The sequence below is a fragment of the Pseudonaja textilis genome, chromosome 1 (assembly GCF_049901715.1).
Source record: "Pseudonaja textilis isolate UNSWEBS1 chromosome 1, rPseTex1.2, whole genome shotgun sequence".
Classification (NCBI taxonomy): domain Eukaryota; kingdom Metazoa; phylum Chordata; class Lepidosauria; order Squamata; family Elapidae; genus Pseudonaja; species Pseudonaja textilis.
The window spans coordinates 264,018,202-264,038,375 of NC_141990.1; the positions used below are offsets into that span (position 1 = coordinate 264,018,202).

Sequence of the window (20,174 nt, forward strand, 5' to 3'; positions counted from 1 at the left end):
TTACAAGAGACTGATACAAAACAGGTTGAAGTTCAGGTCCAAAATTACTGTTTATACAGAAATCTGTCATTTTGTCTTCTCTGGATTTATTTCTTGGTTGGGGAATCTCTCCACCAAAGAATCAGGTCTGTGATCTTCAGGTCACCCTGAAGATCCTTCTTTAAGCGCACCAATTGGAATCTTGCTTAGAGCAGAAAGCTCTGGCAACAATGACATATGCCTGGCTAGATTACCACAGTGTGCCTTATATGGGAATATCTTTGAAGATGATTCAAAAATAACAATAGATACAATAGATCCTCCAAAATGGAGGAGTCTTCATGCTAGGAGTTGAGAGCTATTTATAGCCAGTTACATTGCAATGCTTCTTTAATTTTCAATAGGTTTGTCTGTACAGTTCAATTCCAAAGGGCTTTTTAAAACTGATATGTCTTGGCTCCTAGGTTCCTTCAGGATCCTTTGGTATAACTTGCCAGTACATTCTTTATGAACACAAGATGATTGTATTAGGCTAATAATGATTATTTTAAATTTTATTTCATTCTTTTAATGTTTCTGCTGTGGTGATTGGCTTATGGATTCATAACTGTGGATTTATGTTTTATGCCTTGGGTGGTTAATATTTGGCAGTATGAAACGTAATACATAAAGCTCCAGCTGCCACTTAGGGGGTCTTTGACTCTTTGCCACTTTTGTTATGGAAATCGAAAGTCTCCATTGAAATACAAATCTCCCCAAATCATGTTTGAAACCTGCTTTTTAAAATGTGATAGAGACATAGGTCTACAGCAAAAGGGCACTTTTTGATTCTCACAATGGATTTGGAGAAAATGACAACTTTTCCACAACCTTTTAGCATCTTATTAACGTATCTTTTAACAATTCACATGTTGTTTATATCAGTATAAGCGGCTTAAACAAGAGCTACTTACTAGATTCTTAAGAACTGGCAAATAAAATGTTCTAACAGATCAACTCAATTTAAAATAGAAGTCATTTATTTTCAGCTTAGATCTGCCAAATGAGATTAATAGCAGTCTCTTTCAGAAATTGTTTGTGGGAATGAATGAAGGAGAATTGCCATTAATAATTGCAAAATTGGCTAATGACTTCCGTGAATCTGACTACAAGTCTAAATTAAAAACTTGGATGTATGGCTGCTTTTTTAAAAATAACTTGCAACCCTTTTCTAAATATTAAGCTTTGTTGAGGGGGCAGCCTTTCTGTGTCTATGCTTGTGTGTGTGTGCTTACTTGGAGACAAGGGCTTTAAGGATTTTGGAATGCCGGGTGTGAGAGAAAACTGAGAGCTGTGTCTCTGAGACTCAGGTGGGGATGATATCACTGCCTTTACTCTTCCCAGGTGGAGAGCTTTGCTTTTGTCAACTATGCTAGTAAAATAAGTTCTTTGATATGGCCTTAGTCTGAAGATGTCTTCAACTGTACCATTTGATATTCTTATGTGCTTGTCTACTTTTCTATCAAAGGTTGTATTTCAACTTGACTGATGATCCATAAATTTCACCAGCTGGAAAAAAGATTAATTTGAGGAATCATTTTTTCCAAGCAATTTCTTCTTTGTATGCATACTGTGTTCATCATATGCTTCTTTTTGGAAGTCCTCTGACAGGATTTTTGTTGATTTTTGAGGAGTTATAAATTCAGTGGCAGCACACACTAGAAACCACAACCCACCAGGGACTATGGCTTTTATAGACATAGTTTATGTCACCATATTTTTTTGTGTTCTTGAAACTGCAGACTGAGACGATTCTGTAATGCAGCTAGCTCTTCTAGGAGCTGTTGCTATGTATTAATAATAAACAATAAGAAGAGAAAATTGAATAAGAGAAAAAAGGAAAAACAACAGCAAAGTAGAATGGCACATTGTTCATCTCTTAAGTATTCATTTACTTCAGTAGCTTACTAATGGAAAAGTGGACTAGGATTTAATAGAGGTTTATGAAAATGACATTCTGAACCATAATTTTTGTTCCACATTTGATATTGTTCATCATAGATCTAATCCTAGTCAGTACAGAAGAATTGATTAACGGGATAAAGGCAGTGGAAACTTTGAGACAAAGTCCCTTAAGGTTGAAAATACTGGAGAGAAGGAGAGGGATTGTGTCTTAGTTGCACATGAACACATGAGAGCCAGTTTGGTGTGGTGATGAAGGTGCTAGTCTAGAACCAGGAGACTGTGAGTCCTAGGCCTGCCTTAGGAATGAAATCCAGCTGGGTGACTAGGCCGGTCACTATGCTAATTTCAAAAAGAGGATAGGGGCACGAGTACCCACAGCAGGAGTATGTCAAAAAAAATAAAAATAAAGTGCCTGTGACTGTAATCAAAGCTCTGTCCCTTCTTAATATACACTGCACAAACTTAAAGCTTCAATAACACAATTGCATCTATGTTCCTTCACCTGTCCCATACAGATTTCAGGGTCTGGGAATAAAGAGCTATTGGGTTTCTATTGATATGTCAAAATGCTGGAGGAAATGATTAAGCTGTTGGTTTGTAAGAATTAGGAGAAAAAATGCATTGCGTGGCGTGAGTTTATCAAGATTAAATCTTACTAAAAATATCCATTCTCCATTTTGGTAGAGTAACTACAGTAGCTTAATTGACCATGGGAATACAATACACATAGTTTGCCTTGACTTTCAGCAAAAGCATTCAGTGTGTAGAATTGCACTACAGAAGATAACATACAAAGTAGATTTTACTACTGTAAGGGAACAAGCTGGTTAAACAATCATGCTCAATTATATATATCATTGGGTCCACCTAAAGATGAAATTAAAATTTTAATTGTAATTCTTTTTATGAAATAAATTATTAAAATATGCTAAGGAAAGGATTTACTCTTTTACTACCTGAGACACCCCTACATTGAAGAGCTCGTACCTTCTCTTTCCTCTTCAGAAGGATTTTGCTCTAAATTAGGGTTATACTTTTTAGTTGAGCCCCTACACCCATGATGGCGAACCTATGACACCAGAGGTGGTATTCCAGGGGTGTCCAACCTTGGCAACTTTAAGACTTGTGGACTTCAACTCCCAGCTTTGCTGGCTGAGGAATTCTGGGAGTTGAAGTCCACAAGTCTTAAAGTTGCCAAGGTTGGACACCCCTGTGGTATTCAGCAGGTTCTGACCAGTTCTGGAGAACAGGTAGTAGAAATTTTGAATAGTTCGGAGAACTAGCAAATACCACCTCTGACTGGAGATTTTACAGTATCCTTCCCCTGCCATGCCCACCAAGCCATGAATCCCACCAGTGTATAGCATGTGTGCCAAAGGTGACACGCAGAATCTTCTCTCTGGGCATGTGAGCCGTCGCCCCAGCTCAGCTCTGCCACGCAAGCGCATGCGCGCCTCCTGCCGGACAGCTGGTCTTTGAGTCTCTGCCGTGCATGCGCAGGGGTTGGGGCACACACGGGGTTCACACACACATGGGTGATGGGCAGGTTGCATGCATGGGTCATGCACGCATGCATGGGAAATGGAGTACATGCGCAGGGTGACGCACTCATGCTTAGGAATGGGGAGGTCACGCATGCGGGGGGCATGCGTGCATTGCATTTTGGGGATGTGCGTATGTGCTTTGGGCACTTGGTGCCGAAAAGGTTAGCCATCACTGCCCTACACTAAGATTTTCCCTCCGCACAGTACTTTAGGAGATCCAAAAACAAGACAGCACTCCATTGTTACTCCACTTACATGGTCATTTGAGGAAATATGTCAGGCATGGAAGACCAGATTCATACGTGAAGGTTCAATTAATCTGATTTATTGCTAAAAGCCTGTGCACAAGAAGCTTCTCAGCTAATGATCAACAGTTAGTTGGGTGTTCGCTTAGGACTTACTTTTCTTGTTGCTAACTATTCTAGGCTGATCCTTCTTTTTACTCCATCCCCAAGTTCCGTCATTCCTTCTCTTACAAATAACAATCCTCTTGAGCAATTAGATCACAAACTCTCAGGGAAGTTTCCAACTGAATATTGTACTTTTTCAGGTCAGAATAATTTTCTTGTATATCTTAATTTGTTGTCACTTAATTGCACCCAATTTTACTTCTTTATTAATATTATAGAGCTCTTTAGAATTGCAAGGTAGACTTATACCTATTCCATTGCCAAAACTTGATCATCTGTCATTGGGGTCAATATATAGAAATACAGAAAAGTTCTCTGTGCATTCTATATGCTTTGCCTTTCCATTATTCTAGAAATAGAAAATATTCGTAAAAACTCCCATGTCTCCCGTTGATGCTTCTTGCTTTATCAGGAGCTGTCTAAAAGGTAAAATATGTGATATAGAATTCAGCCAAGGACTTTTAGCATTTCCAGGGCTTGAAGATGCCAATGGCTATATTTTATTGCCTGGGAGATGGAAGATGCTCTGTGTGCCAGCTTCAAAACCATCTCCTTGCTGTGGCCATTGACCACCTCTGTAATGTGGTTAGTAATGAGAATAAGAACTGGAGTGCTAGCAGACAGCACCAGGAGGAGGCTTCTGGGACATAATAAATAAAACAGAAGTTTGACATCTTCAAAGGGTTTGGTATTAAATAGTAGCTTTTCTCCTGGGGACTCTCTTAGCCTTATCCTTTCTTCTTCACGGTAATTAATTCAAGCTGCTCTGCATGCTTGAATCTGCCTCACTGAACTGAGCTGTTCTGAGTGGCAGGGAAGGAAGCTTCTCCTGCAGATATGTCCTATAGCTCTTCCATCTCCTTTCCCCACCCCACTTTATTTTTATTTTTTATTTTTATTTATTTATTTTTGTCAATTGCTTACAAGATAATAGGTATAAGTAAAAACATAGTTATGAATACATGGATACATATAAGAAAAATAAAAATAATGAAAAGAAACAATAGGACAGGACGGTAGGCACGTTGGTGCGCGTATGCACGCCCCCTACAGACCTCTTAGGAAAGGGGTGAGGTCAATAGTAGACAGTCTAAGGTTAAAGTTTTTGGGGTTTGGGGAAGAAACCACAGAGTCAGGTAGAGTATTCCAGACATTGACCGCTCTCTTGCTGAAGTCGTATTTCCTGTAATCAAGTTTGGTGCGGTTAACCTTGAGTTTGTATCTATTGTGTGCTCTTGTGTTGTTATGGTTGAAGCTGAAGTATTCATTGACAGGTAGGACATTGCAATGTATGATTTTATATACTATACTTAGATTGGATCGAAGGCGGCATAGTTCTAGGTTTTCTAGGTCTAGAATTTCTAGTCTTGTGGCATAAGGTATTCTGCAATGAGTAGAGGAGTGGAGAACTCTTCTTGTGAAATATTTCTGCACTTTCTCAACTGTGTTAATATCAGATATGTAATGTGGGTTCCATACTGATGAGCTGTATTCGAGTATTGGTCTAGCAAATGTTTTATATGCTCTAGTTAGTAGTGTGATATTACCAGAGAAAAAGCTACGTAAGATTAGGTTAACAACTCTTAACACCTTTTTGGCTATGTAGTTACAGTGGGCTCTAGCACTTAGGTCATTAGAGATGAGTACTCCAAGATCCTTGACAGAGTTTGGATCGTCAACAAGGTCTTGACTATTCAGCCTGTATTTTATTTTCTGATTTTTTTAGCCAATATGTAGAACAGAGCATTTATTTGTTGAAATTTGAAGTTGCCATTTGTTTGACCATTCTGATACATAGTCAAGGTCTTTTTGAAGGGTAGCAGTATTGTCTGTGGTGTTGAATAGTTTTACATCATCAGCGAAGAGAACGCAGTTGCTCTTGATATGATCACAAAGGTCATTTATGTAGAGTATGAAAAGAGTTGGTGCTAGAACACTGCCTTGGGGGATACCACTGTTGATGGTACAGAATTTGATAGGACGCTCCCAATTTTGACCATTTGTTGTCTGTTTGACAGGAATGCTTCTATCCAGTTATGCAGCTGTCCAGAGGTACCATAAGATTTTAGTTTTAGGAGTACTTTGTCATGTACCACTGAATCAAAGGCTTTACAGAAGTCTATGTAGATTGCTTCTATTGCTTTGCCCTGATCGAGTTGTGTAGTCCATATGTTTTTGTAGTGTAAGAGTTGAAGATTACAGGATAGTTTTTTCTGAAACCAAATTGTTTATTGGAGAGTAGGTTGTTTGTTTCTAAGTGGAGGATGATGGATTGGTTAATAATTGATTCCATGACTTTACAGGTGACGTAGCATAAAGAGATTGGTCTGTAATTTTCAACTAGGCTGGGGTCTCCCTTTTTGAAGATGGGGATGACCGTGGCTTGTGACCATAGTTTTGGCAAGGAGCTGGTCCTGAAAGATTTTTCAAAGATTATGCTTAGAGGTTTGGCTATGGCAGTGGATAGCTTTTTTAAGAAGTAGGCACATATTCCGTCCTGTCCAATAGATAGAGATGGTTTTAGATTGCATAGTGCTTTTTCAACATTGTCTTCTGTAAAATCGATATGTATTAGATCATTGTAGTTGTCTGTGGTTCAACTAGGAAATACTGGGTATGATCCATTGCTGTTTACAAATACTGAGCCAAAGAATGTGTTAAAGAGGTTGGCTTTAATAGTGTCAATTGCAGTCTTTACCATTAGGTCCTTTCAGGGGTGGGATGGACCTTGAGTCTTTTAGTTTGTTGTTTACAAAATTGTAGAAAGTGCGGGTGGAATTGGTGCGTAGAAGGTTTTCATCTTGTTTAATGTGATAATTGGTGCATTCAGTTTTTATCTGGTGGCATAAATTTTTGTATCAGCTTTTGAAGTTGGCAATGTGACCAGATTTGTTTTTCCGCCAAAGTGATTTCTTTTTGGATTGAAGCTTCCTTATTGTTATGGGTAATTTATTTTTTCTGGTTTGGGGAGTTGTTAATGGTACATATAGTTTGATGACTCTTGATTTCAAGTAAAAATACGCTGTAATGGTCTTCTACAGTGTTGCATCCAGAGAATAGAAATTGCCAATCAAGGGATGAGAGATCGTTGTTTATAAGATCATAATTGCCTTTTTTGAAATTATAACTGGGGATTCCATCATTGTGATGATTTTTGTGTGGACGTATGTTGAGACAAAAGTCAATCATGTTGTGGTCACTTTTGTAAAAGGGTTCTTTAATTTGTATTCCGTAAATTGAATTCAAACTATTGCAGAAGATGAGATCAAGGCAGTTATTAAGTCTAGTATTGTTGGTTACTAGTTGTTCTAGTCCCAGATTTGTTACTGCATTGTAGAAGGTTGCATGTGTGGGTTCAGTTGTACATTCGTTAAGGGTCCAGTTAATATGAGGTAGATTGAAGTCACCGAGAAAGATAAAAGCGTGTGGGCAGGGTGTTGCCTATGTTAGTAGTGTATTTAACTTGTTTGCATGTTCAATATCATAATCAGGGGCTCTGTAACATAGTAAGAACCGAAATGTGATATTTAAGGGCAGTTCACAGATGATGGTCTCAGGAATAGCAAGCTCCTGGGTAACTTGGATGTTTTTTTAGTTGTAGGGACTTTTTATATAAGATAGCAATACCACCTCCTTTACGGATTTCACAATCTGATCGGTAAACGTGATAGTCTCTCATGTGGTAATGGAGTCAGGGAGAGATGCGTTGAGCCATGTTTCACAGACAAATATAATGTTGAATTTAGCCATATTTAGTAAGAGGAGAAATTCAGGTATTTTATTTAAAAGGCTTCTTGCATTGAGTAGCTTGCATTTAAGGCCAGTTGTGGTTGGAATAGAGGTAGTTAGGGGTGTGCGTGCCTAGTTTTGAGTGATGTTGGATTGGATAGGGTGGGATTGGATGTGGAGTTGTGGGTTGTGTGACTTTCTTTTGATGCAATCAGCTCTGTAGTCAATGTATAGGTCCTTTTTGCCATTGTCTAGATAGTTTTTGAGTTCTGCGCAGAGTTCACAGGAGCGGATTCTTTGCAGTATGGATAAGTCTGGTCTTGAGCAAAGTTTTTTGTGGTTGGGATTGGTTTTTGCAGTGGCATTTATTGTATGAATGAATATGCGTTTGCTGGACTAATTTTTGCCTACAACTCTACAAAATCTTGGGGCCACAGAACCGTCATTGTATTTGCACCCAGGGCCATCTCTGGTTATTTCAATGATATCTTCAGGAGAGATGCTTGTGGTATTTGAGTTGCTTATGATATCACGAACTTTGGTGATGACGTCTGATTCATTGGTGTCTTCCAGACCAAATAAAATAGCACTTGGACATTTCTGTTCAGGTTCCATGGTGTCTCTGATGAGTAAGGAGATATTATTTGTGGAATTAATAAGAAAACTTAGTTTTCTCAGGCTACTTCTATTAACTGTTCTAGTCCAAGTCAGTGAAGATTCTCTGGAGTTTAAAGATACTGTAATTCCAAATGATGCTCAACAAAGCAAGGATCTTCATGAAACTTAGGATTCATTCTAACAATAATCACAGACATTGATTAATTTTGGCGATGAGAACATCAGAACTGTTTATTTAGGCAAATACACTTAAGTTTTGTTTGTAATATACTGATAGTTCAGCAGTTTCCATACTTTTTCAGGCCTATTGGGACCTATTAGTTAAATAAGACTAAAACCTCCACCTGGAGGTTTATTTGTGTCCTCTGGATCACCTGAGTAGTACAAATGGGTGTAGAGCCTTCTTGGAACTGCTGAAAGGACTGTGTTGTAGACTGGAAATAGAAGATGTCACATCCATCCCCTTCTATTGAGAGAGGGCTGTTAAATTTTGACATAAATGGCCTCTTTGACCCATTTTTCAAACCAGCGGTCCTCTCTGTCCAAAATGTGGACTTTGCTGTCTTCAAAAGAGTGGCCTTTTAAATGCAGATGGACTACTGAATCTTGTCCTGATGGCCATAAACACATGGCACAACATAGGAGAACAAACCCATCAGGACAAGTTTATTGACCCATCTGTCTTCCCCTATTGACTTTGCTTGTTAGAAGGCCCTGGAAAGTTTGCAAATGGTGATCGCATGACCCTGGGATGTTGCAACCAGTGTTAATACATACCAGATGGCAAGTGCCAAATTGTGACCACATTGATGCTGCGATGGTCACAAGTGTAAGGACTGGTCGTCATTGTTTTCAACAGAATCGTAATTACGAATGGTCATTAAATGAAGAATCTTAAGTTGAGGACTATATGAAATCCAATTTCTATCCCCTGCTATTTCGTGATGTCTTGCATGATTTTTTGATGGTCTCTTGGAGAGTTTTGACAGAATTATAACTCTTGGGGAGATTCATGGTTAGCCTACGTCTTTTGCATTTTGGGACCATGGCTGCAGCTATAATCCAGTGGAGCCCCAGAGATGGTTTTGTAATGTTATCCACACTAATAAGCACCAATACAGTCTACAGTCTTTTAAGTGAGGCATGGTATGGATATAGTATCTGTACTGTAGCAACTTCTCTGGGATGAGGGGCCAAAGTGTATGAGATTTAAGCTGAGCAATGCTGAGCCACATCCATTTTAAATATTGAACTGAAGATAGTACATTGGCTCATCATATGTTGAATTATCTATGAAATAAATAAGCAAAATAAGCACTACATTTTGATGGGTTTATATATATATATTTATATATCAGTATGCAAATCTGACAATATTCTTTGCAGATATATAAAACTCAGAAAATCCTGGAAGATGCAAATAATTTTTCACAAAATTGTGAATGGGAGCTCACTTTTGTGCTTCCCATCCTTACTTTTTGGCTCACCAAACTATTGCCAACCTCAGTGCATCTTTGTGACATCTGGTTCACCAGTTTCCTTCAGATGGCAAACAAATGTTTTCAATCTCTCCCTTCACAATGACTTCCTGTTGAGAGATGGTGTTCAGATCCTGTATCTAACTGCCTAGAGTCTCACTTTTTAGTTATGTAATACCTGATACACCAGGAAAACAGATGCCTCTAGGAAGATTGCAACTGCTCTTATAAGATTATCTTAGTTGTTTTTCAAATGGTTGCCTTCCCTTCCTATGGAAAGCCATTCAACTGCTCTAGTTATGTCCTTCTACAACTTTTATTGTTTCTAAAACACAGCGTTTTATCTTCTTTCAGCATACATTATAACAATTTCTGCTTTTCATTTTCCTGCCCAGAAATTTTCCAGAGCTTTTGGGTTGAGATTTAGAGAACCTGTAACTCTGGTTCATAGGTAAAATTCATTCCTGGATTTTGATTATTTTACCCTCATTTGAGTTCTAAACTAGTTCAACTTTCTAATAGTTGAAATCATGACAACTATAGTTTTAAATGTTGTTTACTGTTAAAGTGTTTCTTCTTTCTACAGTTAATTATGTCACATCAGTGAACCCTTGTACTTTTCACACTGATTTAACTTCATCTAAGTTAGAGACAAACTTCTTACCAGATGCCTATTTCCTGCCAAAGGCAATGACTGATTTCCATCTGGTTCAGGTCATAATTCTTCTGACTTCCTTCTCTTAGATGATATGTAGCAGATGCTTCATTGTCTAGATGTTTGTTAGCCTCGTGCTGTGTGTAAATTGCAGTATTCTGTATTGCCAAGCCCACTTTAACTAAAATCAAGATTTTCCCAGAGTTTCTTTTAACAAGATTTATTGAAAGAAAATATTAAAAGGTACCAAAATCTCAGCAACTGGGTTGCTATTGTTTTAGGATCTTGTTTCCCAGCTAATTTAAGTGGGGACTTTTTCAATATTTGGCAAGAAGGCTGCTCTCTTAATAAGTGAGGAATGTCCAGGTGGCAGGGTGTAAATTTGTCAGTTTCTGAACATATTGTTATACATGTATGGAATGCTTAGAAATGACAAAGAATTATAAATTGTTTACTTGTAATTGTGGTTTTTCAAGTCCTTCTTGCATAACTTCATATTTTACTCCTTTCAAGTCACTGTATTGGTTCCAAGTACTTTGCAGTACTTGGTGAAGCCATGTGCTGGTGTGGATGAAGTCCCATTACAAAGCTCAGCGTTAAAATGTTCCTAAATGAAGGGTCATGCACAGATCCATTTGAAGAACTGCAGTAACAACAAGACATCTAAGACTAAAATACACAGTGTATATTAAAGATGTACAATTGTGTCACGTGAGAAATAAACACTAGGAGCATGCATATTTTGAGTATTATTTATCACAGCATTATGGTTCAGTTCATTCAAAGTTGCATAACTAACTCTCAATGATTAGCTATTGTGGGGGAAACCTAAGGAACAGCTGGGAGGGTGAACATAGGAAAGATTAGACAAGTGATTTAGTTAGGATACTTAAAACTTGATTGCATTGCAATATTACAGTATCAGTTCAGGCACTACTGGACACTCCCAACAGTAAACATGGTATCGAAGTAATGCCTTTCTTTCCTGTGGCATTGACATATTTTGTATGCTTCTTTTGACCTATCCAAACAACACTGGCAAATTAATGGCATAGTAATTTCTTCCTCCCCATAATTGCTGCTTTATCGTCCAACTGTTCTGTGAAGTTTTTGTAAGAGTACCCCAGACTTTGCTTTTATAAGGTTTGTAGGTTTAATGCTGTTGGAATAGCAATATACATTAAGACAGTAAAGTTTTGCTCTGCCTATTAGCGTTAACTGTGTTCATCCAAGCTTAAAACAGCACAGAGGAGATATTTGTGGTTGTAAACTTATTTTAGTTTTACCCTTTGTACTAGACTATTGCTTCTTTTCCAAAAGCAAGAAAACAAGTATTTTCTCATTTATTTGCTCAGGATTTAGTTCACTTTTAAACGACGTTATTTTATTAGAGTAACCCACAAGTATCCTACCTGTCAATGAATACTTCAGCTTCAACCATAACAACACAAGAGCACACAATAGATACAAACTCAAGGTTAACTGCACCAAACTTGATTGCAGTAAATACGACTTCAGCAAGAGAGTGGTCAATGTCTGGAATACTCTACCTGACTCTGTGGTTTCTTCCCCAAACTCCAAAAACTTTAACCTTAGACTGTCTACTATTGACCTCAGCCCTTTCCTAAGAGGTCTGTAGGGGGCGTGCATAAGTGCACCAACGTGTCTACCGTCCCTGTCCTATTGTTTCCTTTAATTATTTTTATTTTTCTTATATGTATCCATGTATACACATAACTATGTTTTTACTTATACCTATTATCTTGTAAGCAATTGACAAACCAAATAAAAATATAAATAAATAAAATAAAAACAAGCAATAGGAAATATAGATTGTTATACTCTGCTCATAAGGATAACTGCAGTCTTCTTGACAATCTAGTTTTCAAGGCTTTAGATTGCTTTTTGGAATGACTTTCACAAGGTCATCACACAACCAATTACCCAAGCACCATACGAAGGGCTGTCTTTGAAGAGGACTTGGGACTTGCAAATAGTAGAGAATATGGGGAACAGGACTGTTGGGAGGGAATTGCTGTTGTAGAATCCCACTCTTCTGGAGGCTACAGCACTGGCTACCAACTGAAAATGCTAGTTGGTTAAATTAATTAAACAAACAAACAAATATGCTGTTATCCATCAGTCTTTAGTGGTACTTTCTAGGAATAATAAATGAATAATAACAACAATGCTGTAATAACAAAAGTATCATAAAGCATTAAGAAGAAACTTGGTGGGCTTAATACAACAGATCCGGGGACTGATTTGGAGAACAAAATGTGATACCTTTTATCAGTCCTGAACATTTCTGCTTCACTTCCAATGCCCTGTATCTCTGCTGTACATCACATTGGCTGTTGCTGAGCATTCTCCTTCTTGATTCCAGGATTGTTTTAATGGATGATGCTGTGGACTGTTTGATGTCTTTTTCAGACTTCCTGTTTGCCTTCCAGATCCAGTTTTACTACTCAGGCAAGTCTATCCCACTTTATTACATTTGTGATTAATGTAATCAGACAGATCACATAGCATCATACTGGGAACAACCTTGGTCAGACAATTTTGCTCTATAATAAGACCTGTGCTGTCTGAAATCTGTATGTCAAGCTTTGTTCTGTATATCTGAGGATTATTTTAATTAATATATTCCCACTGTGCCTTTTAGAGCAAGTCTTAATAAGCAGTTGCAATAAAAATAGCTTTAAAAAAACTGATAACAGCCTAGATAAAAAATATATATAGTAAAGGCCCCAAAAAGCAGCTATGTGTATATGTCTACCCCAACAGAATTAGTTAACTGAAAACATTATGAGAGTGGAATGGTAATTGAAAATGCTTTGCTGGTATTACCAATCTGAATGCTTTTAGTAGCAAGTCAGAGAACAAGATCTCTAAGACTGTGACTTTGTAAGTTATGTCAGACTTTAAGCTGAGATCAGTCATGAAGGACAGCCACTGCTCCTGATATAAAATCCTTATATAATTGAAACAAACTTACCTGGCCTTTCCCATGCGGTGTTAATTCCTGTAAGCACCAGGCCAACTCTACAACCTCTGTGATGGCTGATGTACGCATGAATTCAAGGATGGTAATTCTGCATAGGTAATATAAGGATGGTTTAGATTGGAGTAATGCATGTATATAAACTGAAGACGAGGTGAAAAGGTTGACATTCTAAGCTAATAAAAAGTAGCTTTGTCAATAAGGGGTTCTGTCTCCACAAATATCAGAGCTCTGTTAAAACGTTTCAGATTCCAGGCCATAGCTGGGAAGTGAGTTTTTGTAAACATATCCTATTCCTAGTATTCCTATATGTGCTGATTCCATCAGGCTCCTCAGTGCTAGGGTCTTGAGTATAGATTAGTTTCTTATTTGGTTCCTCCCTTTTGGGACCTCTTTGGTAAATCGGAGGAATACTGGAGATTGGAGAGCCTGCCTACATAGGGAGATGTTAGAATCAAAGCTGGCTAGTTTTAGCACCATTTTTACGCCAGTGATTAAAGTTACAAAACCTTGTAAGCATCTCAGGGGTATCTTCAGGCTATGTTACCGTGTTCCTGGTAGAGCAAATCTTCCTGAAACGTGTTTACGAGATTTGTTTTCATCAGTCAGCATACAGAAATGCTCGAAAGCTGTTGACAGCTTCCCAGCATCTTGATTTACAGTTCCTACACATAAGATAAACTCTATGTAACTTTTGCACATCCTTCCGAAAAGGCTTATTGCATATAGGAAATTCCAATATTACAAATTATAGTCAATAACCAGTATAAGAGAGACACAGAGAGAAAGACTGGGAAAGAACAGCAAATATCCATGAATATACAATAAATGACAAAGTAGTTAATTTAAAATAGCGTATAAAATTATAATAAAACCTATTGAACTGATACAGTCTAGTCAACTAAATTTATAAAACCTATTATCTCTAAAACTCATTTTCTTTATTTGCTACTTTAGAATCCTTGGTTGGATAATTTGGGAATAAGCAAGAAAAAAATGAAATGGAAGAAGCAAATAACTTTTGTGATATACAGTATTAGGACAAAACATAGACTTTTAGGCAGCTGACTGGTACTTAGCTTGGGTAGGAAATTCCAAATATTTGGAGCAAGATCAGCTGTTTTATTCTGAGGTACGGTTTTGCCTTTGTTGAGAACTAAATGAAAGCAAGGGCCAGTTATTATACATGTTTTTCATTTGAACGTAAAATGTAATAAATGATTGCATGTAAATGTTTATTATCATCTCAGAGAGAGCATTGTACTAAATGGCTTATTTCACTGCTACTCCTAAGGCAAGTTTCTCTGTTAATTCTCTCTCGAAGCAAGGTTCAGTTGCATGGCAATTAATAACCCTTTCCTCAAGTCATCTTTCCCTCGACAGTTGTGTCATCTGGATGAGGGAGATTAAGCTACGCTGGAGATCAAACTAACAGAGAAAGGAAAATAAAAAGCAATAATTTATGATATGTTTCATCCTTTGAGAATTTCAGACCTTCAAATTCACATTAAAATGTCACCTATCTGTTTCGGTATATACACTTTTGCAGGTTCCAATCATGCATGCAAAAATTTGCACACTAATACCTTTGGATACCATTTCTGTTGTTATCCAAATTCAACAGTTGTTTTCAGGGTCACCCACCAATATGCATGAATGCAAAACACTCAGAGTGGAATCTACATCTTTGCATAGCTGATCAGGATGGTTTAAAAAACTTGTTTATATGCAACTTCTGGGAGTAAATAACAGGAAATTTTTGGAGCCAGATGGAGAATGCTTTCAGTCAGTTTCTTTGCTAATATCTCTTTTGATCCCATACTGTACTTAATTTGAAGTTGCATTGAAACACACTGGGTTGCTCACCAGAGCCTGCGTAATCCACCTCTCCTGAAACCTCTAACAATGCCAACTATCTAAATTTTATGTTTATTTCTGACTATGGAAGTGTGTGTGTGTGTGTGTGTCTGTCTGTCTGTCTGTCTGTCTGTCTGTCTGTGTATGTGTGTATTCTGATTGGGTGACCTTGTCTTTTATGCTTCTTCACACAATGAACACTCTACATAATTGAAAACCTAGTCCAAAGAATAGAATCAATCGGCTACCCAAAAGGCACTTTGAGTTAGCTTTGTTAACCTTTGTGTGATTTTCATGTCAAATAGCAACTAAATTAGCAGGTAAATTGCATATTGATATTGGTCACTGCATATTTATATGAGCTCTGGAAACAGTAAAACATTCTCAAAATACAGTATATAATTAGAATAGAATTAATTAGCTACATAGTTAATGCAGTCTTTTATATAGCACATAGTCTTACAGTACGTTGATAAGTGATTTTTGCAACCCATCTTTGTTTTTGAGCAGAGTTTATTGAAAATGTGGCCGCCATCTATCAAGAGCTGTTGACAGGTAAAAATCCAAACACCGTGATTGTGCCTACGTCATCTTCTGGACAGCATCGTTCGCGTCAAACTCTCAGTGAGTGCAGTCCAGTCGATGGGGTGGAGGCATCTGCATTTTACCAGTGCCTTGAATCATTATGTGACAAATCTAAATACAGGTAAGGCCATCTGGGTTCGAACAAGCTGTATCTATTTCATTGGCTTCAGGGTAAGGAAGGGGCTTACTGACATTTTGGTACAAACAATCCATATCAAAAAGCTCTTGTAAATGTGATCTTGTATCTTCAGTCTTGCTCTGTTCCTCTATTTCCTGAAACAAATGTGTGTCAGGCATTGGTACAGATTAAAATTTGACTTTTGTATGTATTATGCAACTGATTTTCAGCTGCCAACAGTTCTGCCCCATTTTATACCCATTTTATATTTATTATATCAATATATTTTGACATCCATATGTCAGACTCATCAATTTAATTTATTGGTTTCTCTGAGAAAAAGCACATGGAAAAAGAGCTATTTCATTTTAATAACCAGTATACTTTATTTACAATGAAAAAACTATGTTGACTGAAAGAAAGAAATGAATTAGTGAAGAGAGTTCAGCTGCAATTAAAATAACAAGAAAATGATATAATTTGTGAAGAAGATAAAAGGGCAAGATTTCATGGAACATTGTTCTTCATCACATCAGTCCTAACTGTGCTCTACTGACAACCTACAATTGTCACCTATAGAAAAAAGCATTTTAAAAGGGTAGCTTAAAAGTCCCCTTGTGAAGGGTTGGACTTTTTCTTTGTATTTGGAATCTCTGTCACAGCAAACAATTAAACAGCTTGCTTGTGGCATTCAGTTTGATTCAAGGCTTTTCCAAACATTCAGCGTCAAATGGGACAAAAGGTTGCAATAATTATTTTGCATATGCCAAAAACATACAGAAAGAAAAGCAGTACATGCACACAGTGGGAGAAGTCATAGAGAAAAGAGAACACAGAAACATACATTTTTAGAGAATACGGTAAGAAAGAGGTCACATTTTCTCCTACATGCAGAGCAATCAAGCAACAATTTGCTACTCTTTGGAAGTGATGCTCTTTTCATATTTGCAAATGAATAGAACATACTTTCCACTACATTGCCATCATTTTCCATGCCTTTCCACTGAGGGAAAAATGGGAAAAGCACGGGGTGATTTCTGAACGTTTGTCTAACACATAGGTTCATCCACTGGGGGAAATTTGTATGAAATGACCTATCAGGAAAATACAAACAATCTTTAATGGTAAAGAGGGAGGCTCTGGGAAAGGGGAGAACTCTTCTTGAATCCCCATAGAATGAGTTGACCACCATACCAGAGTTTCCCAATCCTGCTTTAATTGCTGCCTGGCCAACTAGATTTCCTTCAACATGAAGAAGAAAGGTATTGTTTAAAGTAATTGGGAAATGCTTTTCACGGGACCTTCTCTTCCCACGATTCTCCCAAGTTAAAAGGAACCATGAGTGCCCATGGGACTACTAGTCCATTCTCTCTCATTGCAGAAAGATACATTTCTCAAACTGTAGTAAAATGGGTTCGTGATGTAGATGATGCAATTCATGCAGTTTGATCAGTCTTATGTCTAAAGAAAGGTAATTCACAGACATCGATATATCAAGTGTTTTTCTTGTGTTCCTTGTGTTTGCCTAGCTGCCCCCCAGCCACTGTTCTCAAGGAAATTCTGAGCAATGTACAGAGAGTAACTTTCTATGGATTTCTGATGGCTCTTGCAAAGCATCATGGGATCAACAAAGCTCTCGGTAATGAAAAGTCCTGTATTTTCCATGCATAATATTTTAGGGATTTGGTGGCCTAGATTCCTTTGTGAAGGTTACAGAGTCCACAGGTCTAGTAGGTATATACCAGAAAAGTTTATATTTAAAGGGGAACAATTCCATGAGATTTAAACAGGGCAGGTCAATAACAAAACAAAAAAGTCCCTTAATTCCCATCTATCCCTATTAGATTTTCAGGCATTGTTATAACCCTCCAGCAGCAAGGAAAGAGATGGGCAACTACCCTTATGATCTGTTCTGTGCCCCAGATCCTTATTTAGCTTAATTCATGCAAGTGAACAAGATCCTGATTTTTTCTTAATTCTTCATTTTCTTCTGAAGAAGCCAAGACTTCTTTGTTTCAATAGAAATCTCATGATTCCAGGACAGAAGCAATGCCCATACGCCCTTTCAGGACTGTTACTTGTCCTGCAACCTTAAAATCAGGCTTTGAAAAAGTGGGTGTCCTTTTCCATAGCAGAATCTGTTCGTGTTGGAGATCGGCAGTGGGCCTGATGCATCTCTGGGCTTCTGAATATGGCAGCCTGCCTTCTTGATTCTGCCAGCAGCCATCCAAGTTGCTCTCGATGCCTCTGCATTTTCTTCGCTCAAGGATATATGTCTTAGCCCAAACTCCCCTCCCTTTCCAGCGTCCCATCCCCTGCCAACAACTGGAGCTGCTGTTTACCCAAAGCGTAGAGATTATATATCAAAAGGAACACGATACAAGCCCTCAATCCCTTCTGCAAACAAGCTTAGCTAGTAATGCATTCCCAAGCGAAGACGATGCCTAGAACACCCCAGTTCAGGCTTTTCTTTCTGCCTGTACAAAATCCACTTCCAGTAAGGTGCAAAGCAAACAGATGGGCTGAGAAAGCCCTGCCTACTGCCGCCATTGTGTACGGGTTTTTCCTTCCATTAAGAAAGGCCTGTCCTGGCTCCTAGCCAGGCTTCTACTGAGGCCTCTTGCGGGGCAGCTGTAAGTGTAACAGGTGCAGGCATCTTGGCAACGAAAGCAGGATTTTTCTCCTCCTGCCTTTTCATCTTCCCTGCACAGGGGATCATTTGAATAGGCTTTGGTCTGCCAGGGATCACAGGCTCCCTCAAGCCCCGCAGCAAGGGCAGTTCCAGGCGAGCAAGAGCTTCAGATGAGGAAGGAAAGCGCTTCCAGGCAGGGGCCCACCATGCCTCCAATCTCACCAGGATCTTGAAAGGAAAGAGAAGGAGAGATTAGAAGGCAGCTGATGAATTTGTCAAGCAGACTGCAGGCCCAGCCTCACTCCCGTGTGTCAATATTGATTCACCAATCCACTGCGTATTGTTTACCAATTCTCCCAAGAGATTGGAGCACCCTTGAGATCTTTAGATGCAAGAACACGCTTCGCATTCAGGAAATGGAGGCTGCGGAAGGCTGGCAGCAGCCCCTTTTTGCTCGTTTGGCCTTCGGTATTATAGTGCTAGGGATATAAGAGTGCCTTCCTTTTGGGGGATATTAGGCAGGACAGAAGAAACAGATTGCGCCTTCCCTCCTCAAGTGCAGCTTTCTTTCTGAAGGGACATTTTCCTCGTTAACAGGTTTCACCCCCAGGAACAGGGTTCATCCCTGTTTCTCCCATGGGTGACTGCTGCAAGGCGAAGGGTTATGCAAAAGATCTCTGTGAGGATCTGCTGCCCTGGGAGCCATATACATGCCGGGGATGCCAAGTTACGCCAAGAACTAGGTGTGCAGACTCTTCTCTGTAGACTTCCCCATCTAAGGCAGGAAGAGCATTCTGTTCTTGACAACAGACTTTAGTTAGGTCCCATGCACCACACTTGTATTAAAAAAAAGAGAGTACAATTTATTGTACAGGAGAAGAAAGCGCAGCTGTCAGGTAATCCCAGTGGGCCACTTCTTTGCAATAGTGTATCAGGGCATCTGAAAATCTTCTCTCCGTCTTCAGATATATGTTATCTTCACAGAATATGTATCTGAGGTAACCAGGGAGACAATTAGGCCTTCTTTCCCTCTTTTTTGCACTCCAGTTAGTAGACCAATATGATTATATATTTCATGTGGAGATGCCTTAGATCAGGGCTCTCCAACCTTGGCAACTTTAAGACTTGTGGACTTCAACTCCCAGAATTCCTCAGCCAGCAAAGCTGGCTAACCTTTTCCAGACCAAGTGCCCAAAGTGCACATGTGCACGCACAAATGCACGCGCGCGACCCCCCAAAATGCATTGTGCCTCCCCATGCATGCACCCCACCCCGCTGGCATGCACACATGACCCTCCACATGCGCCCCACCCCCACACGCATGTGCACGTTACCCCCCCACGCGCTCTGTCCCCCCAGGCAGGGGTTGACCTGCCCTAGACAAAAATGGTGTGCAGTTTGGGGATTCATCTAGATTCATGTCTACCTGTTCAAGACACTTTGCACAAATCTGTCTTGTGAACCGTTGTATTTGTTCCTGGATTGTAAGGCTCCATCTTTTTTATCGCCTCAAGTCTGGCTTACAGCAATATAGTCTAGTCTTGTAAAAATGAAATATGGCTCATCAAAATATTTGATTTTTTTTTCCAACTTATTTCAAGTATAATGATATTTCATCATT

The 20,174-nt window shown here is 38.8% G+C and overlaps 1 protein-coding gene across 1 annotated transcript in view; it reads left to right on the forward strand.

Moving 5' to 3' along the window:
* Positions 1 to 20,174, forward strand: part of CSTPP1 (centriolar satellite-associated tubulin polyglutamylase complex regulator 1) — a 146,076-nt gene that overhangs the window by 122,386 nt on the left and 3,516 nt on the right. Inside the window, exons 5-7 of the mRNA XM_026707954.2 lie at positions 12,744 to 12,829; positions 15,729 to 15,924; positions 17,451 to 17,560. Coding sequence (XP_026563739.1) covers positions 12,744 to 12,829; positions 15,729 to 15,924; positions 17,451 to 17,560 — 392 coding nt within the window. The remainder of the gene's footprint in view (positions 1 to 12,743; positions 12,830 to 15,728; positions 15,925 to 17,450; positions 17,561 to 20,174) is intronic.